This window comes from Nyctereutes procyonoides, unplaced genomic scaffold, assembly GCF_905146905.1.
Source record: "Nyctereutes procyonoides isolate TBG_1078 unplaced genomic scaffold, NYPRO_anot_genome, whole genome shotgun sequence".
Taxonomy (NCBI): Eukaryota; Metazoa; Chordata; class Mammalia; order Carnivora; family Canidae; genus Nyctereutes; species Nyctereutes procyonoides.
The window spans coordinates 264,275-289,906 of NW_026575109.1; the positions used below are offsets into that span (position 1 = coordinate 264,275).

Sequence of the window (25,632 nt, forward strand, 5' to 3'; positions counted from 1 at the left end):
CTTGATCCTGGGTCTCCAGGACCATGACCTGGGCCGAAGCCGGCGCTAAACCGCTGAGCCACCTGGGCTGCCCACCTGTACTCTTATCTAATTAATCTTTTCCTTAAGTAAATTTAAGGCTTTTATCTAAAATTTTATTTATGATGGAACTATGTAACTATTGCAAATCAGAAACCAGAACTAATTGCCTTAAGTAACTTGTAGAAAATTTATACACTGCAAACAAAGTCTGGGTTTATATTCTTACCTGCCCTTAAGTGAAATAAGGAGACAGAGAGAGAGAAGAGAGAAGCAATTACTGCGGGAGCAATAAATACAAACCGGCACCAATTTGAGACTTTATCCTTGATGTAATAAAGTTAATTACAAAGAAGTTTTAAAGGGAATAATTTTTTTATGGTCTGATGCTGTTGTTACTTAATGCCACTTTGTGTAGTACCCATAATCATCTTGTTTATAGCCATGGCCTACTTTGGGAACATTTCTTATAACATGGTCCCCAAACAGAACACACAGCAGACCTAAATTCCTTATTGTTTGATTTTTCACAAGTTACTTAATTCCTTTAAGCCTTGATTCCTCATTGTGAAAAAGGGATAATATATTTACATTTCAAGATCACTTTGAGAATTAAATGAGGTAATGTCCACAATGTGTCTAGTCCTGTGCCTGGAATTTATTAAAATACATGAATACCTTGGGGCACCCAGGTGGGCTAAGTGTCAATTGGTTAAGTGTCCTACTCTTGATTCTGGCTCAGGTCATCATCTCAGGGTCATGAGATGGAGCCCCATATTGGCTCCATGCTGAGCGTGGATTTTCTCTCTCCCTCTCTCTGCCCATCCCCCACCCCCGCCCATGCATAAGCTTTCTCTCTCTCTCTCTAAAACAACAAAAACAAAACAAAACTATGTGCCAAGCACATCTCTTTGGGGCTCAGGCTCTAGAAGAACACGTGACAGAAAATGTCTCTGCTTTCATGGAACTTACAGTCTGTTGAGATAAAAATCAACCATAAACTCAACTAAAGAGCAAGTCATTCCAGGCAATATCGATAAAAGCTCTATAGTAAATAAAGTGAAGCACCATGAAAGAAAGTAACTGGTGTTTATAGAATGCTAATTTTCTTCCTGATTTTCAACTGTATGTGATTGGTATTCCATATATGGAGAAAGAGATAAAGGCTATTGAGAATATGCTTGTCCAATGAGATAAGCAAGTGGCAAAAGATAGAGAATGAGTAAGAACTGCAGTTTAAAACATAAATACGTGGCCCAAATTTTAAATGTCTGTACTGCTCTAAGATGTGCCTTCTTAAATGATCTTTTTTTCTTTTAATTAAATTACTTTCTATAGAACATATGATTCTCTCAGAAATAGAGAACATTACATTGTTCATTGTCATGGAAAGGAAATACAGTTGGGGCTTTATCACTTACATTTGTTGTGGTTGTGCTTTAAAAACAACAACAACAAAACCAACTTCAGAACTTACTGTATTATGTGTGATGAGTTTGATTTTAGTAAAACTAAGAACATTTTGTCACATAATTCAGGCCCCTAACTACACTTTGAGTCCGCAGATTGTGAGTTGGGCTGGGCTCAGAAGTCAGCGTGCTGAGGACAGAATGGGAATAATTAGGTTTTGTATCTAAAACAAAGGATGGATTTATTTATTTTATTATTTTTTTAAAATTTATTTATTCATGAGAGACATAGAGAGAGAGAGAGGCAGAGACACAGGCAGAGGGAGAAGCAGACTCCATGCAGGGAGCCCGACGTGGGACTCAATCCCAGGACTCCAGGATCACACCCTGGGCCAAAGGCAGGCGCCAAACCGCTGCACCACCGGGGATCCCCCAAAGGATGGATTTATATAGAGAGAACCAGTTCTGAGATTTCTGAGACCTATTATCTGGCCCATGAATGATAAATGGAGTCATTTGAGGCACTGCAGATTAACTTTAGAGGGCCAGGAAAAAAGTTTCCTGTTTTCCAATCCCTTCATCTCTTTGCCACTCTAGTCATTTGAAGTGACTTTGAATCCTGTTGCTCTTACTGGACTCTGTTTAACATCCTTCCGACGTCTAAATGGCTTAATTACTGGAATTAAGATTTTGAATAATCAATTAAGAGTATCTTGTTGGAGACAGGATACCCAATTAGGAAGTACTGGAAAGCAGCTACTCTGCTCCCACCATCCTTCATCTCAGTCCTAATGGAATTCTGCTTTTCCCTCTCAAATAACAATACATCTTTTGATCTCTGTTACAGAAGCAAAGATCAAGCTGATCCTCAGAATGAATCTCCTCCTTCCTCTACTTCTTCAAAGATCTAGTTAAGTTTGAGTTGTACTTATTTTTTAAATGTTTTCCAATGCAATTACCAGACACAAAATTACTTCCTTTATTATCATAACACAAAACACCATTTCTTTTTTCTTCTAGTTTTTTTATGTTACATTTTAAATCAATGAGAGTCATGTAAATTTAACTTTTTTCTCTGACAGTTCACAGTAAGAGACTTTCATGGTAATGCCACAAATAGTTGCTTTTTTTTTTTTTTTCTTGTGTAAGAACTCTTACCTCAAACACAAGTCGTTCGGGGCTGTTGGTTCATAATTTACTTTGGAAACATAATGATTTTTATTTCCCTGAACAGCAATTGAGAATGTTTAACAGACTAGATGATGTAGTGGATAAAGCTGTGATCTACTTCTGACCCTGTATTTACTATTTGTTTTCAGCAAGTGAAATCTGAATTCTGAATCCCCAGTTTCATATCTGTAGAACAATATTTGTCCATGGTGCTATTTGGAGGAAGAATCAAATGCGGAAATACCTATGTGCTGTTTTTAAACTGCCAAGGCTGCTACGATTAAGTTTTATTATTACCACGGTGCTAGAAGAAAAACATGAAAGGGCTCATGAAGCATAGCAATAGTTAATCTCACGTTTTAGTGCTTACTTTATGCAGCTACTTGTATTCATTTGAATGCTTTCAAATGTCATTTCGAGAGTTTGAAATGCCCCTGAATGCTGTATCAGTTCTGCTCTAAAAAAATCCAGGAGATGACTACTGAGATTCCAAATATAGAATGAAAGAGCAGCTCAGATCCACCCTTACCTAGCCACACTCCATCAGTCTTGACATATGTATCAGGGTACAGGTTTAAAGACTTCATGAAAATTTACTTCGAGCAATAATGACACAAATGATACACCATCCATGATGTGAATTCAGTGGCAAATGTGTATTAACATTTTGAGATCAGCCTGCAACATATACATTTGCTTTTCACTCATTGTCTCTTCCACCAAACCTACCATGCAGGAAAACCTCTGATACACAAAGCTGTTGGGAATTTGGTCTTTGTGGCTGTGTCATTTGAGAGCTCTTTGAACTCCTGATTAGTTCAGAGATTTTAGGTCTGTAGCAGATTGGAGACCCTCACAAGGCTGAAATCATATTGCGTTTTATTTGGTGGAGTAAGGTGAAACGAAGTGGAGCTGAGTGAGGAAAAGAGGTAGAAAACAGAGCCTAATAGATAATGACACACTGTGATGGTTAATTTTATATGTTATCGTGGTTATGCTATGGTGCCCAATAGTTTGTTCAAGAACTAGTGTAGATGTTACTGTGAATATATTTTTTAGATGTGAATAACATTTAAATTAGTAGGCTTTGAGTAAAGCAGATTACATTCCGTAGTGTGGGTGGGCATCATCCAAACAGTTGAAGGCCTTAAGAGCAAAGACCAGTTTCCTATAGAAGAAGGAATTCAGCCTCAAGACTGTGCCATAGAAACCTTGCCTGAATTTCTCATTTGCCTGTGCAATTTGGGCTCAAGACTATAACATCAATTCTTACCTGAATTTCTAGCCTGCAAGCTTGCCCTATAGATTTGAGACTTGCCAGACTCCACAAATGTGTGAGCCCATTTCCTCTTTTGAAATAAAGATTTTATTGATTGATTGACTGAGAGCATGCAGGAGAAGGGGCAGAGGGAGAAGATAACAAGTTTCTAGATAAAAGTTGTGGTTGTTTTTCCCTCCAAATTCTAATCTTCTCTTAAGGATAATACTTTCCTCTTAAGTAATAGCCATTTACAGATTTTCTTAAAATCCATTCATGTGCTTTGGAAAGAAATCTAAAATTTGCGGTCTATAAAGAACTATTAATGCTATAAAATTGGTGTTCATTCTGAGGCACCATTTTTTTTTTAAGGAAAATATTAGACGGGAACTAACATTTATGAGATTGGTACAGAGTTGTTTGAAAAAATTAAGAGGTTGATCACTATGGATGTAGTCTGCATGTTTGCACACAATCCAATCAAGAATAAGCTGACCCAATTATCTAGACATAACTGTGCCAGTCTCTTTGGGTGCAGAAGCCTGTGTTCTCCTAAGAGAGACAAAGCTAAAACATACTACACATTTATACCAATATTTTTGGGTTCACAAAACTTTTTGCTCAGATCTATAAATGAAATAATAAAGCAAAAAGTATTAAAAAAAAAAAAAAAAGAGTTGAGCTGCTTGTTCAAGGCTGTGGAGTGACCAGAGCAAGGCTCCACTGGTTTGCTTAAATTTCCCACTGCTCTAGCCCTGCTCTTGTAGGTGCCATGGAGAACCATCTGAGAACCATTCAGAACTCACATTTTCTATTTCCTCATATTCTAGAACCCGTGGATTACATATGTGTTATCCATAAAAAGCATTTGAGGCTGGACCTAGAATTGCTGAAAAGATATACATATATACATAGACAAAAGAGTAAAATTGAAATTTCAATTTCAGAAAATGTAACATTAAAAAAAGAAACCGGCATTAAAGACCACATGTCACAAAAATCACAGGAAAATGATTATAAGGCTACAGAAATTCACAAGAGAAAATGCCAACATGACTGAACAAATCAAGACAGACTTTGTTGGGAAGCTGACTCTATAGGTTGGACTTGGATGGGAAGAGGACAAGAAGGGAACTGTCTAGGGGTAGCAAGAGCATGAGCACAAGTGCTAGAGCAGAAATGACAAACTGAGAAATTAGGAAACTTGAGAATTTTCCACATCTTTGAGTCCTGACTTCTTTTTGCTTAATACCTTCTTCAACTCATTTCTCTCTTCCTGAATTTTAGTATAAGCAGTCAGGAGGAAACAAGCTCCTTTAAAACTTTCTTGAGCAGTCTACTCAGATAAATATCTGATTTTATTGTTTCCAAGTTCAAACTTCCACAAAATACTAGAACACTCATTAAGCCAAGTTTCTGCCATTTTATGACAAGGTTCTCCTTTTTTATGGTTTCCAATAACATGTTCCTTATTTCCATTCTGAGATCTCACAGAAAGATCTTCAACATCCATATTTCGAACAATCTGTTTCTGATTAGTTATGTATTCTCTAAGAAGATAGAATCTATCTCTGAAGCTCTTGCTTTTATTTCTGAATGCTTACCAGAATCGCCTTCAACATCTATTATTTCTACCAATAGTTCCTTCACAGCAATGTGGGCTTTTCCCATCATGGCCCTCCAAACTTCTACAGCCTTCCCCCTTACCCAGTTCTAAAGCTGCTTTGGCATTTTTAGGTATTTGTCACAGTAGGACCTACTTCTTGGTACCAAAATCAGAGGGGAAAACAAATGAAATGATCTTCTTAAAGATTTTTATTTAATTAAGAGGGTGCGCATGAGTGAGAGAGAGCAGTGAAGGAGACAGAGAGAAGGGATCTCAAGCAGACAAAAAAGTATGTAATAAGATAGATATGGTAGGCATTGAAGATAGAGGAGATATTTTGTGGGAAGATATCCTCAATATGAATATATGGGAGCAAGGAAAAAACTTTAAATGGAAATAGCTGGGTCTTGGAAGGGGTTCATTTTTCATTCATTGGAAAAATAAAAAGAAGTGTCAAGTGTCATATGGAGATTCCAGTCGTCAGTGACTTAGTAAACTGTAGACATGTAGGTGGATGGACCCATGCCAGATGGGGACTTGGTATCATTCTGCAGTTGTACCTTTTGGGAAATTACTGTCACTCTCACTGCTTGGATTCACAGGTGGTTTTTCTGTCACTGGGGAAATAAAAAACAAACATTTGTCTTATATCAGAGTAGTCTCAGACATGACACTAGACTCATCTTAATTCCAGATGACATGGATTACACTAAAGAAAAAATGAAGACATGTCAAAACTATGGAGGGACTAATGATATTGCCTCTAGGTTCTGAATCTAAACTCTGTTTTACAAAATGGCATGTTGCCAGTTAGCTACAATTAGTTAGGCTCCAATAGTACTCGCAGTAGTCTCAGGGGAACTTCTCCTAGTTCTATTAATTGCTTTTTTAGAAATGCGTTTTACATCCTTTATCTTATTGAATCTTGACAACATTTCTAAGATTTAGACATTATTTTAATCCACATTTTAGGCATGAATAAAGTGATACTGAGCTAGAGTAATTGGCCAAAGGTCATATAGCTGATAAATGGAGACACTGGAGTTTGTACTCTGGGGGAGGTTGTTTGACATCAAGTCAAGTCCTTTTCTCTCAGTGATGCTGGTTCTTTTCAACTCATTTTACAGAGCACGCGAATCCAGTGTTGGCTCTAGAGCCACTGAATAAAAAGAAGAGGGAGGAGAATTAAAAGCTTTATGCTCTGGTTTCAACCAGTGCACATTTATATATTACAAATATAATTAAATAATTGCATATTATATGCTTAACTACCTATATAATGTTATGTATATGTGGCATCCATTTAAAATTTTGTTAGAAAAAAATTCCCAAACCCTGTATCATACATGCTATCTCCTAATACTGTTAGAAACTGCTTGAAGTTTCTATGCTTCCTTGGGTCTCCAACAGTGTGCAACCTCCCTTGACCTGTGAGCCAGCCTTCAGAAGAAGGAGCAGCTGGGAATCATTGCCCTGGGGATGCTCTGGGCTCCAGAACAGGGCTAAGTATCTGCCAGACCCACAGCAACCTTGCTGTCTCCATCTGGCTAAAGCCACTTAAATTATTCACAATACCTGCAGCCTTCTCATTGTTATCACAACTCATTGAATTCTCTCCCAAGAGAGAAGTGATGTCTTCTCCAAATATCTTGAGGCAATTTTCAATCAAAAAGTGTACAAGAGACACCTGTAATGAAAAAGGCAACAATGGGGTGCTCTTTTTCATAGGACATAGCTATAAGTCACATTTTGTTTATAAATCTTGGATCTAACCATTAATGTGAAAGACTTCTAAGAAGAATTCAGAGTTGATAAACATATATAGAAACCAGAGTCCTCTAAGAAAAATAACATAGAGTGATACTTTCCGGTGTACTTTGGGTACGGATTTGAAATACTACTAGTCAGTGGGCTAAAGTTCTCATCTGTGGCCTAGTTTTATAACTTACATTGTGATATCAATGGTTATATTTTTAAAACTAGGATAGTTTTCAAATAACCTAATTTATTAAAATCTACTAATTTTTTAAAATTTTGTTTCCAGTACAATTGGGTTGTAACTTTTGTATAATATCTTATTAAAATGTATAAAGCATAGACAAAAACTTATGAAATACATTTTTTTTATTTTTTTATTTATGATAGTCACACACAGAGAGAGAGAGAGAGAGGCAGAGACACAGGCAGAGGGAGAAGCAGGCTCCATGCACCGGGAGCCCGACGTGGGATTCGATCCCGGGTCTCCAGGATCGCGCCCTGGGCCAAAGGCAGGCACCAAACCGCTGTGCCACCCAGGGATCCCTGAAACACATTTCTTAAATGAGGAAATATCTTAGTTGGAAAGTGGAGATTCCTGTGTGTGTGTGTGTGTGTGTGTGTGTGTGTGTGTTTAAGGAAAAACACGGCTGGAGAGAAAACATGTCTGTCTGTCCTTCTGCAGTGCAGTCCCTTCTCATGTCTTGCTTTGCCTAATGCTAGCTCTCAATATGACTGTGGGGAAATTCTATCATCTTACTAGGCATGTGTGGTTCCATTAGGATGTCCTGGAATACTCTAGTTTCTGTCTGATGTAGCAGAGGCAAAACAGTAGCCAACAATTTTTCTAAATGAGCCACAACTTACAGAGGAAGGCCAATGTGTTTGGAGCCATTGGTGCTCATAGTGCCCAAGCCACCTAGGATGTGCCAGTAATGACCAGAGGAGCTAGGTGTTGTTACCATTGTGTCATGAGGAAGCCATGGCTTTGCCCAAGGTTACAAGCTCCCTGCTCAAGGATCAGGCTGAATTGATCCTTGGCTTGTCAAATTCCAGAGCCAAAGTTCTTTTCTATCATATTACACCACTCTTCTCTCTCTTTTGTTTAGTCAGTCTAGTATTGTATCTCCTGGATGGAAAAGAAGCGACTCAACTGCTCTGCGTTTCCCACTTTAACAACACCCCTTCCCATATTAAACCAGAGTAGGATAACGAAATCTGCCATTCCAAGGAAGCCTATGAAGATGTGCACTTTTCAGAACTGATCCATCTGATTTACTACTAAACTTTTCAGATTCAAAGCATGGATTCTAAACCCCAGAGGACACAAATGAGAGCTCTCTACCTTTTTTATGAAGATGTCTTCCCATTCCAAGCTGCAGGAATTAGATGGACAAAGAATGCTTCGAGCTATACACACTGATAAATTATAAGCTGTCATCTGATTGGATGAGGATTGTTGCTCAATGTTGTATAACACTCCAAAAAGGTATCACAGGAGAACAACATTTGCTTTTGGCAGCTGGGCTAGAAGCCTAAAGTCAGAAAGATGCACTTTTGAATAAGGCAAGTCATTGCACTTAGGAAGCTGGAAGCATAGAGACGGGGAACAGAGAACATCTTTCTAGATCTAGTACACAACCCACTGTAGCAGAGTTCCAGGCACGAATGTATACAAAAAAATGTTTCACCGAATTCAATTTCTGAGCTAACCCTCTCTGGTTAAATATTTGACAAGCTTAAGGTTATACTACTGGCTGTTGATGCTCTAGCATCTCTCTTAGGACACTGAATTTTGTCTATCAGTTTTATATATTCAGATTGTGTACAATGGCTAAGGATTCCACATTAATAAGGTCAGGAGAAGAGCAATAATAGCCATAAGGCATGCATGTATTCTGAAACTGGCCTCCATGGGTGTGAAGAATTGAAATTCTTTGGCATTGATCATTATTTTGGTGGAAAAAGTGGCAAAATGTAAGCCAATATATACTTAATAGTATATTGGCTGTATTTCTGAGACATGACCAGAATAGAGTAATTATTGCATCATTACCTCTGGGCTGCATTTATTTTCTCCTCCTTGGTCCCTTCATTAATAACACCAAGCCATTTGTCATAGAGGTCGCAGGAAAATATACCTCCTGGGATGTTTCGAAGAAAATCCTTATGAAGATAAAAAATATATATATACACACACACATATATATAATAGCATATATATATTGGAAATATTACAGAGAAAACACTTAGTAGAAAACTTCAGTTCAGTCCTTACTTCCTTCATAGATACCCAAACTGTGACCAACATGGAACTCAGCTCTGACTCTTTATTGCACATGCAAAAGCAGGTGTGTGGATTTTTTCCAACAAAAAAATGAAATCATCAAAGCAGAGCCTAGTTTTAAGTGGAAAGGAAGACAAAGCTCCCTTCTATCATGTGGCACTTTTTTGTGTGCTTTTTTGCAAACTACTACAAAAGTTACTCTCTTAATTGTTTCAATCTTCCTTTCCTTAACTGTACAAAAGTAGACAGTCTAATGGCAAACTCGTGATGGTCCTGAGGATATATTCATTTGTAGTGTAGGCCAATTCTCCAGATAGCTTGACATGATACTATTCAGGTCAAGGTTGCAAAGTCTGATTCTCCTCAAAGATTAGTCAACTTTACGAAGGGAAAACTTTTGAAATGTCTAAGAACTCTATGCACACGTGGTCACCATCTTCCTAGTCCGTGCTTATAACACGGAAATAGAAAAGACCCTACTAAGTCTTGCTAGAAACATCAATTCCATGTGTGCACCTTATGGAGGGCAACACTTATCATGCTATCCGAGTACCTAATGTATCATCATTCTTTCCCCTGTCTCTTGATGCCTATTTATTTATTTACTGGTGTGTTTTACTGTAGCCCAGTATAGTAGTGGTTAGGGACTATTGCTATTTATCATATAGTTGAACAGTAATGGGGTACAAGGAAAGATCAAATGTGAGAAGGAAGGACCAAATATGACCTTGATTCTAAGAGTGTCATCATTACTGCATTATCATAGTTTTGTTCAGAGCTGTTAGCAAGTGCCAAGGTAGATGGATTAAATTCTTTGTTCTAGTTCTCACTTGTTTCTCCATTTCTCTTTTAGGAATAGAACTGGATATCTGTCATTTAGCTGTATAATTTAAAAATTAATCTATTTCTTGAGTCAATCTATTGAGTTTTCAGAATTCCAAACTACTTTTGTCTGTTGCACCTACTTCAAAAGTTGTATTTATCAAAGGCATGTAGCAAGAGCTGGTTGCCATGTCGTTATAACCTTGGATGGTGGGCTAGAAATCACAAATGTTAACAAAGGGATGCCTAGGATGTGGTGAAAGGAGGCACAAATGGTGAAGTCCTTCCACCATGACTTATAAAGTAAAAGGCATTAAGAGGCAGGAGACAAGGATGCTTAAGAATGATTGGTTATCTCACTGAGCCTTTTTGGATTCCTCATAAAGTAAACATTTGCTTACTATTGTAAACTTCTATACCTATTTTCAAATGTTTCATATGATTTTTCTTTTGTAAACTGCCTTCATTAGGAGGGTGGTGAGGAAGTCATCAAAAGCAGGATGTTTGCTTTGGTAAACATTATGTATGTGCCAGTGGATATTTTGAAATTTATTATTACTAGTAGTCATACTAGTATTAGTATTTTGCAGGGAGTCTTCAGGTGGGCAGTGTGTGGTGAAAACAGAAAGTATTTCTAATGTATGGGACTTTTAACTCCTACAGTAGCCTCCTTAAATTTTGATTTCATGAAGTGTTTTCCAGTGTGTCAAGGTCTTAATCAGTTATGCCTGTGATGCTCCTTGGGCAATCATAATGAAAGACACCAATCAGCCTCAGTTACTCATGTGTGGATAAAGCTAGAACTTTCCCCACCTTTAAAACAGATGCTACCACAAGAACAGATTCGCTGTCCAAGTTCACTCTGTCCTCAAAACTTAGTTTCTCCTTCAGAATTCTGCGTGATACTCTACTTCCTGATATTCTGAAGATGCCTTCCATGAGTGGTCCTTTCCTATTGATAAAGGAGAGCATATCCTGTAGGGAAAAAAAGTAGAGTATATGGCATTTCATATCCCAAGCTCAGAGCAAAAGCTTGCTTCCTTTTTGAAAGACCTAGGGAATGTGATGGTGTACGGTTTTAGAGCTGGAAGGACTGAAGTCAATTTAGATTCTTTAGTTAATGTCTCTCTATTGTTTCTACCCAAAAATCCACCTTACTTCATACACTGAAACATTGTAATCACGTATTTAATCAGATCAGATTTTTTCATTGAATTTACCCTTTTAAGTCAAACTTCCCTGTTTCAAGGCCTTTGTGGAATCCTCACCTGCCTCCTACTTTACCAGTCTTTTCTCCTTATTCCCTTACATAGATGCTCTTCCCCCAAGTATGGAATACTTTTTGCCATACTCATTTCCCATTTGTTGATTCTTCTTTAAGTGATTGCATCATCCATTCCTACTATCTCTATTTCCTTTCCCCTATTAAAATCAAGCTCAAATGCTCTCTTCTTATTCTCCAATTACATTCCCTTCATGAGTCTTTCACTGTCCTTTGCTCTATCTTCATGTCCTTGCCCTGCAGTGTAGAAAGATAATAAAGGCTGGAGTCAGAAAGACCAAGGGATCGGAAACCTATTATGCTTTTGATCTATTGTGTGATTTGGCACACATACAAACTGTCGTGAAACCTTTCTACTTCATTTGTAAAGTGTGGAGGATGATAGTGCTAGCTACCCCCTAAAACTGCTGTGATGCAAGGACTGGGGTAGTAGCTAGCATGTAACTAACGTGGCAAATTTCTTCACACCTAGCATAACATTCCCAAATCTAGTGCAGTGCTTGCAGAGGTCCTGGGTACTCAGCAAATTTCCACACTGACAATTCAGTACACCGATTTGAGATAACACAGGCCTAACTCTGTGGCTGTCATTTAACATATTCTGTTAGGATTAATGGATTCATATTTGATGCAGGATGAGTCTTTATGCTTAGGTAAGATGTTTTCAGTTGTTAGATTAAGTAGACTCAGTTGAAGGAGACCTGAGACTACTGTCAGTTCAGGAAGACAATGGCAGAATGTGAAGATGATTCATGCACACAGAGTCCATTTTGACTGATCTGAACAGGCCTACAAGGGTCTCTGTGGAAACAAGTGGAATGGACAAAACGTTGTCCTGTCGTATTGGCCTCATGACTCTGCAGTAGCTAAATCAAATGACACCACCAAAGCTTCTCAGCCACAGCCAGGGGCTGTCTAATGCTTTCTCCATTTGGGGTAGGTTTCCATGGGAACACATAGCCTCTCCGTGTTCCCCCTCCTCAGGAAGGCAATAAAAGACCAAATTGAGACCAACCAGAATTGGGACGGGCAAGTTGTCATTCTCACAGATATCTGTGAGGGAAACTCCAAAGAGCTGTCTGGGTTTTGCAGAAGGAACAGCTGTGCACTGGTTGTTCTGGCAAGTGCCAGCGCGCCGCCAAAAGGCCAAGTTTCCGAAAGCACTGCTTTTTGTGGTCTTCTGGCCTGAATCTAAAGAAGAAGGGAGATCAGTGTATTTTAATTCACTTAGCCTTATTTTCACCATTGCCATCATACAGCGTGTTCATTGTAGTGGCTGGAAGAGGGAAAGGGAGTCATTTGTTGTGTACAACACTCCACGTTCTGATTTTAGCTAATAGCATCCTCATGGTGTTGATGAGTTCTTGCCCATGTCCTTCAGACTGATGGTTAAACCTAGAGACTTGATCAGACTCAAGGTCAGTATTTCCTGTGCCATCAGTTACTGTCTGTTACACTGCATCAGGAGGCACTGAACCTATAGATGTTTGTTTTCTACTGGTGTGATCATTGGGTTCAGGTGTCAGATCTGATTTTAAAAGCTAGAAGGATTTGGTATTCAAATCAAACTGAGTGTGGTAATCCTCTACTTCCACAGCCAGTCTCCCCTCAGCTTCAGATTTCCTCTTTGGCTTTCTGAGTGCTCAAGCTTCTACCATCCAAAGGATCTGTCTCTAAGGACACAAGCTCCCTGACCCCTACTTCTCTGGTTCCTCTGCTCTGACCCATCTCCAAGAATGACTTTCTGCAGTCAGGGTCCTTGGGAAGTAGTCATTACATGCTGGCTATGTGGTGATGTGGTGGGTGTGTTCTCTTGTCATACCCCACCAACCCACCCAAAGATGATGTTTTCGGTTAAATAGGTTTAACATTTACTGAAAAGAGCCTAAACCACAATGAAGTGTGGAAACACACTTCCTCACACACACACTCAAACATACATGTATATATACACCTACACACAAGTACAAGGCTTGAAAGAAAACATAGAAAAACAATGAGAGGTTATGAATGCATTTATTTACCACCACTTTTCAGAGGTGATTTTTAATGAGTCAACATTCCCTATCAAAGGAAGAGCTTTCCAAAGAAGAGGTGATCAGCAGTGAAAAGCTGAGTTCAAAGTTTCTACTGCTCAGCTGTGAATGTTTCCCTTTGAAGATACCTTGCTTAAATTATCTGCTTAAATAACTGAATTCTTTAAGAGTCAACAGATGAGCCAGGCTGTTGAAGGATAAACAGATGAGCAACATTTCACTAAATAACCTTAAACACCTGGACACTTGGCTTTTCTGGGAAGTAGTGAGTGCATTACCACCTCCACTCATGTGGGTGCCAGCACTGTACCAGAAGCATCCTGGTTCTGCCACTTAGGAAGCTCAACATTCTAAAGCTTCAGTTTGCTAAACTTTAATATAAATGATTCTGCCTACAACTCAATCAACTAAATATATAATATACTACTCAGCAGAAGGCATGGCTCAGGGCAGCCTTGAAAGTGCTCTGGGGATATAGGGAAAGAAAGGAGTAATGGTCTACCTAGAAGATTTAAAATAAGCAAACAACCTTCATAGAAAGGAGTTGAGTCTTGATGTCAGATTTTTGAGTTTTTCTAAGCTTGATTTTGGGTAGTTTTTGCGTTCTTGCCTATACTGTTCCTCCTCATCGATGACAATAAGCTCACCCAGAAAGAATAAACTGTGTGTCTGAATTGTGTTTAAGCATGGAGACATGAGCCAAGGGAAGGCACTTGAAGAAAGGCAAGTGGCTCACCTTTCCCTTGCTTGTTCTGGGCTGGGTGCCTGGGCTTCAGCATGAACTGAATTTGCATCTCTGTGATCTTCTGCTCCAGTAGGGACTCTTGAGTTGTGGAAGGAGAGATGGAGTCCTCTGGTTCCTTTGGTAGCAGTTTAGTAGATGGAAGATGGCTCATTTTAATTCCATAGGGATGTTCGTGTCCTGTATGGAAAAATATCTGAATATTCAGGCTGATGATGATGGCTGTCATCAAACCTACCTTACCATGAGAGTAAGCATCACCCTGTTATATGTTGCTATTTTTCTGGGACTTCTAGATAAGGAAGGCTGTGCCTCCTGAGTGAGCATCATATGCACCCTTGTCGGGCACACCCTACAGAAAGCGTGTGCCCAAGGGAAAGATTTTAAGAAGAGAAAAAAAGTTAAAACATGTTACTTTGCTTGGAATACATATATTCATGAATGCATTAAACAATGCTGACTTTTGCTGTGTTTCTATCTGAGAATGTTTAAGGTTTTCTAGTTTGTGCCTTGACACTAACTAGATCTATACATCTTAGGCAAATTACTTGACCCTGTCGAGCCTTACATTCATTCTTTGAAATGCTTGTCCACACACAAACTTATCAGAGTGAATATATTAATAAGCATTGGTGGTTAATATGTTTTATTTTTTATTTATTTTTATTTTTTGGTTAATATTTTAAAAAAAATATTTGGAATATATATATTAAGAATTCCTATCTTCACTATTCTCTCCCACATAATGTCAGTTGAACAGATTTTTTTTTTCATTTCCTTTTGTCAATTCTTGAGCCAGAGCTACTGTAGAGTAGTAGGATGGGTTGCCCTTATGCTTTATGGTTCCCTCCCACTGCTGCCCTCCCTCCAAGGGGTGTCTGACCAGGCAATGATCAGAAGGAAGGCTGTGCAAAGTTGGAAACCCAGAAGCTATATGTAAAACGATGGTTAGAGAATAGAAAACCACACCCAGAGCCATCCAGAATTGCCTGCCAAGTGATTTATTTTGCTCTTTAATGCTTCAAAATGTTTTTCCTCTCTAGAGAATTCTCAAAGACCCTATGCTATGATATGAATTTCATTTTTTAAGAATAGAATGAAAATTCTCATTCTGTCATTTCTGATTAATTATTGAATGTACCTAAGGGAGCTTTTGCTGTTCTTTTCATCTGTCATAAATGCTATGTTCACAAGAATCACAGGGACTTCCCTCTATTAGGGAAAAAGAAGCTTCTACAATAGCAATACAACCAAACCAAGATAACCAAAAGTTAATCCACAATTGAGAATTGAGAGTATGTTAAAAAAAAATGCATTTTGAATGCTGCTAATGGATCATCATGAATGACAGGCTCTTCGGATTCCTTAGAGCTGCTTCCATGTATGAAGCTATTCAAAGTCTAAAAAGTTATCATCTATATCGTTTTATCTAAATTAATGCACTTTATTAAAAATATATAAGTAATTAGCTTTTTTCCTTTTTACTGCTAACCAACTTTTTTTTTGTTTTATTTATTTATTCATGAGAAACACGGAGAAAGAAAGAGGCAGAGACACAGGCAGAGGGAGAAGCAGGCTCCATGCAGGAGCCCGATGTGGGAGTGGATCCCAGCTCTCCAGGATCACACCCTGGGCTGAAGGCAGCGCTAAACCGCTGAGCCACCAGGGCTGCCCCTGTCCAACTTTTACAAAGATGTCAACATTAATTCAAAACAGGAAGTGGTATTGGGGGATTTTGTTCTCAGTGATGCGCTTTGTGACTCTATAGTCTAAGACTGGGAATATATATTTTGCAGAAAGAAATTGTTTTTTTTTTTTTTTTTAAGAAATTGGTTGTTTAGATTTCCAGATTATTTGAAAAAGAGTTATAGCTTCACAGGTTTATTAAAAGGATAAAAAAATTCATGTAAGAAAGAATGCTTTAAGGTTTCTAGAAGACATTATTGTCACCATGACCATCCATTACTATACTTCAAGGTCTGCTTCCGATCCTGTCTTCTTTTTCTTTTTTAAAAATCCTTCCATTACTGGAAACACTAAACAATTTTGCTAATCCAAACATTTTTTTTTTCGGAGAACTTGTGCTAATAACTATTTTAGAAGAGGTGCAATCTGTTTATCAATAACCTTAAGAACAGCGATGGAAAAAACCTGAGAAACAGCAAAGTGCAGGCAATTTCATCAGTGAAGACTAGAGGAGTTTAAATGTGATTATCTCATTTTCCTTATGATGCAGAGAAAACTGGGCACAGGGCAAGGGTGTTAAATACATATCTATACATGGATTCAGAGACATAACTGGATTTTAGAGGATTCTCACAAAATAGAGGCTTCTTAGTAGTTAGGAACTAGAATTCAAGATTGAAATATGAAAAATAAATGTATGGGAAAAATTCCAAACCATTTTGCTTTCATACCTAAGTGAGTAAATAAGTAAGTAAATAATAAATAATCACACTTTTTCAAGACAGCTCTGTTTGTCAGGTAAAAAGAAGTAGAAACAAAAATTTACATTTCTCTCCCTCACTAGATGATAGCTGCTGAATGAAGAGATGTTATCAATGCCTGGGAAATAGTACCTGGTAATTATTTAATAAAATGTGAGTGAATATTGCATGTGATTTTCACTTTTAAGGATTTTGAAGCTTAAGAAAGAACAACCATTACTTTGAAACTTAGAGTTACAATTTTGAACCTAATCAATTCAATCTTAGATTTTCCCTGACACTTACCAATTAGTGGAACTTCTTCCTTGCCAGAACTCGCCCACAGCTGGTAGTCTTTCTCAGAGCCCTTGGAAACAAAAAGAACTAGGTGTCAAAACAAATCTTTCACAGTACTTGAAGAACACATTTCCTTAGCATATCTGTGTTTCCAAAAAGAAAGAATTGGGGCCAGTATAAATGTTATTTGGTCCATGGAGGTAGCTATAGTACTTGTTAACTAGTTCCCCTCACAGCTTCCAGTAGACTGTCCCAGATTTTTGTCATTTTTGATAAAGACCGGGAAACCACAGTACAGCTAGCCCCCCACTTTGTGGGTGGCCCATGGCATAAGAAATGAGATTTGTGCCCCTTTACTAAGGAGGAAAAGTCTCATCTCAGAGTCCTCTCTTCTGCTGTCTCTAGACTCCTTGGATAGTGTTGGCTTTTGTCTCCAAATGTCCCTGCCCAGACATGCATGTTGTCCAGAGAGTCATATACTCTGCTATGACTATTCCTGAGCAAAGTAACTTGAGAGGCATCAATAGCTCAGCAGCCCTGAGCAAAAGGAGACAAATGCCCAAGAGACCTTGAGGAGATAGTGGACGGAAGTCAGCCACTGCCTTTGGTGCAGGGTAGCCCCACTTTAGGGAGAGAAAGGATGAGGAGTCTAGACAACATGTCAGATGCAGAAAACGATTACTCCCAGCAGAATTATTGCCCAGTAATACTGGAAATCCCAATTGTTTGAAACGAACAATTCTAATTTATAAAGATTGCTGAACTATTTTAAAGAGTCTTCCAGGAGACTAAAGCAAAAAATGTTTGAAATGGAATTATTGGTAATAGTTACCATGCTTGCCTTGACTGTTGATTAAAAATCATGGCCTTCACCTTATGAAGGAATGTCATAGGTATGGGAACAGACACAGATACACACAGACACACACACACAGACACACACACACACACAGCTAAATGTGCTCAAAATTGTGTTGCAAATAAGTAAGAGCTAATAAGGTAGGGTAGGGTTTGGAAATGCTATGCTGGAATCCCTTAAATCAGGTATACATAAAATCAAATAACCCCAGTTCCTCATTAAAATAGAAATTCTTTGCCTAGTGACATTGATCACTTTAAGCAAAGAAAATCACAAACATGAAATAATATGAGTTATATCACTAATCAGCCTCCCCAGTTTCATCCCTCAAACCACTCACTCTCTTTTCCAGGATTTAATTCTTACTTAGGGTTTATAGATCATACAGATTAAAAAAGTATGTAGAGATGTGCTTTAGTCAGTACATAGAAATTCAATTTTATATTGGATGTATTATTAAATGTTGTTTGTACAGAAATCATTGATTTCTTCTGCCAAATTCTAGTTGCTCTGAAATTTTAAAGGGCTTTATTATACCATTGGGTCAGATAGAATTTACAAACAATCTTATGATTATGTCATGTCACATTTACAGAGGATTTTAGATAAGAATCCGTACTTTCCAAGCGCTCCCTTTGTTTCTCTCCATCTATCACGGTCCCTCTTTTTTCCCTTATAAAACCTCATCCTCAAATATATTTCTCTTTCATAAAAAGATATCAGCAACTCACACCAGCACCATCAAAACGTAAAGGAGAACAGACAGTTAAAACCAAAACAAGATGAAAGTGATATGTACAAATGCCCGAGATCCATGGTCTTATTCAGAACTTGTCTTTGTCTTTACCAGTTCATAAAGGATATGAGCTGCCTCATCCTCAGGATCTGAATCAAAAGGAGGTAGCTTGTAGCCATGGGGTCTTTATGTCAAAATGTACAACAGAACATGTAATTTAGGATTCATTAAATGGATTGAGTCCTTCCTTGTGTGATAACTAGGGCCAATAGGGATGGGGATGTTTCAGAATTGAAGGCACAGAAAGGGGATCCCTGGGTGGCGCAGCGGTTTAGCGCCTGCCTTTGGCCCAGGGTGTGATCCTAGAGACCCGGGATTGAATCCCACGTCGGGCTGCTGGTGCATGGAGCCTGCTTCTCCCTCTGCCTGTGTCTCTGCCTCTCTCTCTCTCTGTGTGTGATTATCATAAATAAATAAAAAATAAAAAATTAAAAAATTAAAAAAAAGAACACAGAAAGAAGAGTCCAATAGAGGAGGAAATATTTAGAAATTTAGAAACATTTTATTTTCTGTGTTTAAAAATATATACAATAAACTGCATGTTGTTATTTGTACTCTAAAATTATAGCCTAATTTTAGGCTATGACTTTGAATTTGCTGAAAGTTTAAAATGGGAATATAAGAATAGCACTCATGTATAAGCTAATACTATAGCTTTGCTGCCTTTAATTTCTAAATTTTGAAGGACAAAATATGATTATGTTATCTATAATAATCAGCTGTCTTATGATGGGAGGTGCACAACACACACATACACACACAAACACAAATCTCAAAAATCAAAGTTTAAAGTTGGTTCTTAAACTAAAAATAGTTTGTAGGCAACTTACAGTTATTCTCAGCATTGGTAGTAACATGTTGATGGTGTCATTTGCTGTGTCTGAATTTGTCACTGTTACAGTTATGGGCTGTAAAAAATAAATAAGAAAAATTGCTACAAATTTTTTTAAATTTAAAGCATGTGACCGAATAATTGTTGTCAAATTATTACCCATACTCCAAGGTGAAGCTTGTTTTCAGGTAAGGACAAAGTAAAGCATGTGTAGAACACAAACCCTTAATTATATTTTCATTTTTTTATATAAAATGAAGCTAGTAGGAAATATGTCAGTAAAACATATATTTCCCTCCAAGAATTTGTGGCATACAAAATATAGCAACTTAAGCAAGGAAGAGAAAAACTGAGAATTCCAAGAGGGCACATGGGGTGACCCTCAGCTCCATAAGGCTATTTCCAAAATGGAGGGAGGGGGTAGTATTAAAGGAAGGCACTAGATACTTTTCTGTCTTACTGAGTTGTGTTTTTATAGTATGGCTTAGTTCCTTTGTAATTACATAGTTTCAGTAAAATCAGAGTAAGAACTGGCTATGAAACACTTTTTAAAAACTACTATTTAGTCCATATTTTCTTTGTGTCAGGAATCATGGTTAACTAAGACTTCCATTCTTGAAATCTGTTAAGACAAATAAAACCAATGAGTCTAGGAAATGAGACTGGAAATGTTAGAAGTTTATGTTCCGTTCACAACTCTGCCAGCGAGTAGTTACTTATACTAGCTCTCTATCAGACCATACATTGAGAAACTGCTCCATACAACTAGGAAAACTTTACAGAAAATTTTTTGAAAGGGGTTAATAGGAATCTGAGATAGATCTATGAAACTATCTGAATTACAAAAGTCATTTTAAAATAAGAGAATATGTAACCAGAACATTTACTATGCATACAGTTTTTATAACATTTTTAGGCAATGGGGCCTGTGTCCTTGGGAAACAGTGCATAAAGAAGACCCAAACAGCACAAGTGGACATCCACAGGCCTTGAAAATATTAAAAACAAAGTTAAAAGAAACTCTTTCATAATTCATTCCTTGTCCTTTCATTGTATTTTTCTTCTTATGAATTGAATGCAATTGCTTGATATCACAGATGGTCCAAAAGTAATTCAATAGTAATTCAAATAGTAATTCAAGGGATGCATGTATACTTTCCTTCATGTTGTAGGTTCTCCCAACAGACAAATTCCATTAGACAGAACTCTCTCTAAACAAATATCCTAGAGGAGAACACAGGCAACACCCTTTGTGAACTCAGCCACAGTAACTTCTTGGAAGATACATCCACAAAGGCAAAAGAAACAAAGCAAAAATGAACTATTAGGACTTCATCAAGATAAGAAGCTTTTGCACAGCAAAGGATACAGACAACAAAACTAAAAGACAACCTACAGAATGGGAGAAGATATTTGCAAATGATGTATCAGATAAAGGGCTAGTTTCCAAGATCTATAAAGAACTTATTAAACTCAACACCAAAAAACAAACAACCCAATCATGAAATGGGCAAAAGACATGAACAGAAATCTCACAGAGGAAGACAGACATGGCCAACATGCACATGAGAAAATGCTCCGCATCACTTGCATCAGGGAAATACAAATCAAAACCACAATGAGATACCACCTCACACCAGTGAGAATGGGGAAAATTAATAAGGCAGGAAACCACAAATGTTGGAGAGGTTGCGGAGAAAAGGGAACCCTCTTAAACTGTTGGTGGGAATGTGAACTGGTGCAGCCACTCAGGAAAACTGTGTGGAGGTTCCTCAAAGAGTTAAAAATAGACCTGCCCTATGACCCAGCAATTGCACTGCTGGCGATTTACCCCAAAGATCAGATGCAATGAAACGTCAGGACACCTGCACCCCGATGTTTCTAGCAGCCATGTCCACAATAGCCAAACTGTGGAAGGAGCCTCGGTGTCCATCGAAAGATGAATGGATAAAGAAGATGTGGTTTATGTATACAATGGAATATTACTCAGCCATTAGAAACGACAAATACCCACCATTAGCTTTGACGTGGATGTAACTGGAGGGTATTATGCTGAGTGGAGTGAGTCAATTGGAGAAGGACAAACATTATATGGTCTCATTCATTTGGGGAATATGAATAATAGTGAAAGGGAATATAAGGGAAGGGAGAAGAAATGTGTGGGAAATATCAGAAAGGGAGACAGAACATAAAGACTCCTAACTCTGGGAAATGAACTAGGGGTGGTGGAAGGGGAGGAGGGCGGGGGTTGGGGGAGAATGGGTGATGGGCACTGAGGGGGGCACTTGAGGGGATGAGCACTGGGTGTTATTCTGTAAGTTGGCAAATTGAACACCAATAAAAAATAAATTTATTATTAGAAAAATAAACTTCAGAAAAATAAAATATTTTTTGAAATAATTCAAAAGAAAAAGAAAAGTTAGTTTTTGTTCATGAGTCAAACTGTTACTTAATATATGAAGAACCAGGAAAATGTGATCAACTTTCAAGAGCTGAAGCCACACCTGAGATGATCTAGATGCTTAGACTATTAGCCAAAAACAGCTATTACAATAATACTCAATGATGCAAATGAACATAGCTCACAATAAACAAAAATAAAGGCATCTTAGTATAGAAATAAGTCTTTTCCTTTTTTGAGAGGAAAAATATTTAAAAATAGAAATTTCTATCTGAAAAATATTTTTAAAAAATTTATTGACTAGGCTACATTGCATAATGGAGATGATGAAAAGAAGTCAGTGATTTGAAAATAGATACTAGAAATTATCCAGTCTGAAGAAGAAAAGGGGGGAAAAGATTGAAAAAATTAACAGAGCCTGAGGGATCTCTGAACAATGTGAAAGTGTCTGATATACAAAGAATTGAACTGTCAGGAGGAGAGAAAGAGAAATAATGAGGAAGAAAATATTTGATGTAATAATGAATAAAATTTCCCAAATTTGGTGAAGACATAAATTTATAAATTCAAGAAATTCAGAATATGTCAAATAGGACAGATTCAAAGAAATCCATGCTTAGGTACTTCATAGCCACACTGCTAAAAAACCCAAAATAAAGAGAAAACTTGAAAGCAGCTAGAGAAAAAATGACAAATCACCTACTGAGGATTAATGTTTGAATGATCACAGACTGCTCATCAGAAAGCATCAAGACCAAAAGACTGGAACATCTCTAAAGGACTAAAAGGAAAAAATTTGCAAACAAAATTCTACACCCCCAAAAATATCCTTCAAGAGTCAGTGTGAAATAAAGCTGTATTCAGATAAAAGAAATTAAGTAAATCTGTTTGCACCAGTTCTGCACAAGAAATGCTAAGAATCATCTCTCTACGATGAAGTGAAACAGTGCAGTGGGAAACTTGGATCTTTAAGAATGGGTGAAGAACATCAGAAATGTTTATTTCACCCAAACTATACCTCAATAAAGTTGAGTTTTAAAAATTTCAAGGTAATTTTCCAAGGAAAGTTCTGAATGTAAACCACTGCCACAATTGATATCAAAGGCAGAGACAAGAATGTGCTCTGCTGCTAGAGAATTCTCTCTCCTTCATGCAGTGCATCTAGCCGGCACTTAGCAACAGATCAAAATATTTGCATGGCTTTTGCTTTAGCCAGGAATACCTTTTTTTTTCCACCTTCAAATACTGTTTTGTGTGATCTAGAGCTACTTCAAACTATAACAACAACTACAAAAAATACCACTTAAAGATACCCAAAGTATCTTGTTCATCATTGTAAATGTCTTGGCTACTGTACTACAATTTCAGAAATCAAATTTTACACACAAAACTGGGTCAATTGATTTTTTTCTCTCCACGGTATAAAGAAAATGAAATAGAAATATGTTGATCCCTTAAAAGTGTCATCCCTCTTAGTTCAATTCAATCCTGATAATTCCTTGGAACAAAAGACTTTTCAAAACTCCTCTGCATTTGACATAACTACTCAATGAAACACCTGATCCTTAAGTGGATCCTGTACTAGAGAGGAGACATTATTGAGGTCAACTGACAAAATGAGAATGGGAATTGCAGAGTAAAGTATCATGCCAAGGTTAAATTCACTAAAGATGATAACTGTAGAATATCTTTATTCTTAAGAAATGCTTAGGTTTAAGGAAAAAGGGCCATAGTATATGTATGACCCTCAAACGTAAGTATACACATACATGTAATAGACACAGAGAAAGAAAATAAATCATAAAGCAAATGGAATAAAGTGTTACCAATAGGTGAATCTATATAAAGAGTATACGGGGTGTTTTTGTATTACTTTTATATTTACAACTATTCTCTGAGTTTATATCATGGATGGGATAAAGAACTGTGGAGACAATCCAGACCATTGGTGGCCATTGGAAAAAAATGGCTGATTCTAAATCACTTATTACAAGCCACTATAAGCAATTAGAAGGATCCAGAGAAATGTTATAGACATTTAACATCCAATACTCTTTCCTTGCTTAAGCACTGTAGTATGTATTCCTCTTGCTTCATATTACCTAGGACGCAGTTTTTAGGTCTACAAAGAAGTACATGTAGAGGGGGAAAATACATTTTTCTGCGTGGTACTTTTCTAAATATTCTCTCTCTTTTCCTATCTTTTGCTCTCTCCTTGCTCCCTCCCCAACTCACTGCTTCCTCCCTCTCTGTGTCTCCACCTCTATCTCCATGTTTCATTCAGTCAGAACTAGGAACTCAGAATTGAATTGTTGGTCTTAAAAATACTTACACAGGCACAGTTCTTGTCCTCTGTGAAGATTTTGAGGGGAATGCTTTTTGGCTACTCCTTCTCTTTGGCTAGCATGATGTACCTAATCGAATTCAATAGCAACCCAAAATAGAGTAAATTACCTTACTTTTAAATCGATTTATGTTGCTCATATTTTCAACATACTTCGTTATTTTTAAATGCATATAAATAAGCTCAGCAAAACCAAATTTTGGGTTGGAAGGAAACATGCAAAAATATTTCAGGAAAATAAACTGTGACTCAGAAAACAATAGATCATGTGAGATTTGACCAGCAGATCCAGTCACCAAAGCTTTCCTGCCTAGACCGGAGGGCCTACTAGCACCTTCCAATGTAGGAATGAGAAGTTGCTTTGAGCATTACTCAGTAGAGTAAGCTGCACTTATGGAAATTTAATATATGTTTTGAGAATAATGTTAGCTATAATCATGAGGTTGGAGAGTGGGGGAAGATGAGAGTGATAACCAGAATTTCATCAAAAATAAGCAATATATGCATGTAAAGGAGAGCAGGTTATTTGTAGTAATGGCCAGGGTACAATTAAATAAGAAATTATTGGAGGATAGTGTAACAATTTCTACTAAGGGGAGGGAGTATAGTTTGGGGGCACTGCTTTGAAGAGATTTACATTTTTTCATCATGGGTTAAAGACTTATAATAACTATACTGACAAAATACCTTTGAAGGTAAGAACACCATTTTCCTTTTGTTCCGAAGAACTGCAATTTAAAAAATGAGAACACAAAAATTGAGGAACGTACAATACTCCTACTAACATATTAAGATCACCATTCCAGATTAAAAATATCAGCAGCCTGTTGTTAAGGGATGTGGATGTATAAATTGTACTTCCCTTAGAGTTGGGCTTTTGATGGACTCCACTCTTTTGTGAGTGGTATTAAAGAAATGGGAAGTAGATCCTAAAGTGGAAGAAAAGTTGATTTCAAATCTGAAAGCTTAATTGTGACTATGTGATGCAAGCTATGTGATCACGGGCACGTTGTTAAGCACTTTGATATTTAGTTTCCAGAACTGGAAAAGGGTTAATTATAGCTCAGAGTGTTCCTGCAGCTGCAAGGGCTATTTGGATATAAAGAATATTACCATTCAAATTAAATCATATTTAAGGAATTTAGCATTTTGATGGAACTGTCTTGGCTCAGAAACAAGAATATCTTTTTAGGAAAAAAACACCTGTAATATTTTTATTTCTTTATACATATGGCAGATTGTAATGTTAAATTAGTTCCTAAAAACCTTATTCTTCATCACTGTGATCTTCT

General features: G+C 37.4%; 1 protein-coding gene across 5 annotated transcripts in view; it reads right to left on the bottom strand.

Annotated features, from left to right (window-relative positions):
• Positions 1–5,652: 5,652 nt before the first annotated feature.
• LOC129514825 (rho GTPase-activating protein 20-like) overlaps positions 5,653–25,632 on the bottom strand; it is a 34,817-nt gene continuing 14,837 nt past the window's right edge. For 3 of the 5 annotated variants that reach the window (XM_055333530.1, XM_055333527.1, XM_055333528.1), the window contains 9 exons: positions 19,594–19,671; positions 17,118–17,178; positions 14,380–14,565; positions 12,623–12,798; positions 11,139–11,300; positions 9,273–9,382; positions 8,562–8,751; positions 7,037–7,148; positions 5,653–6,078 (listed from right to left, as the gene is read on the bottom strand). In XM_055333530.1, the coding sequence (XP_055189505.1) occupies positions 8,709–8,751; positions 9,273–9,382; positions 11,139–11,300; positions 12,623–12,798; positions 14,380–14,565; positions 17,118–17,178; positions 19,594–19,620 (765 nt within the window). In that variant the 5' untranslated portion in view covers positions 19,621–19,671 and the 3' untranslated portion in view covers positions 5,653–6,078; positions 7,037–7,148; positions 8,562–8,708. Of the gene's footprint in view, positions 6,079–7,036; positions 7,149–8,561; positions 8,752–9,272; positions 9,383–11,138; positions 11,301–12,622; positions 12,799–14,379; positions 14,566–17,117; positions 17,179–19,593; positions 19,672–24,328; positions 24,411–25,027; positions 25,069–25,632 lie in introns of all 5 variants that reach the window. The other 2 variants (XM_055333529.1, XM_055333531.1) reach the window with 2 other exon arrangements.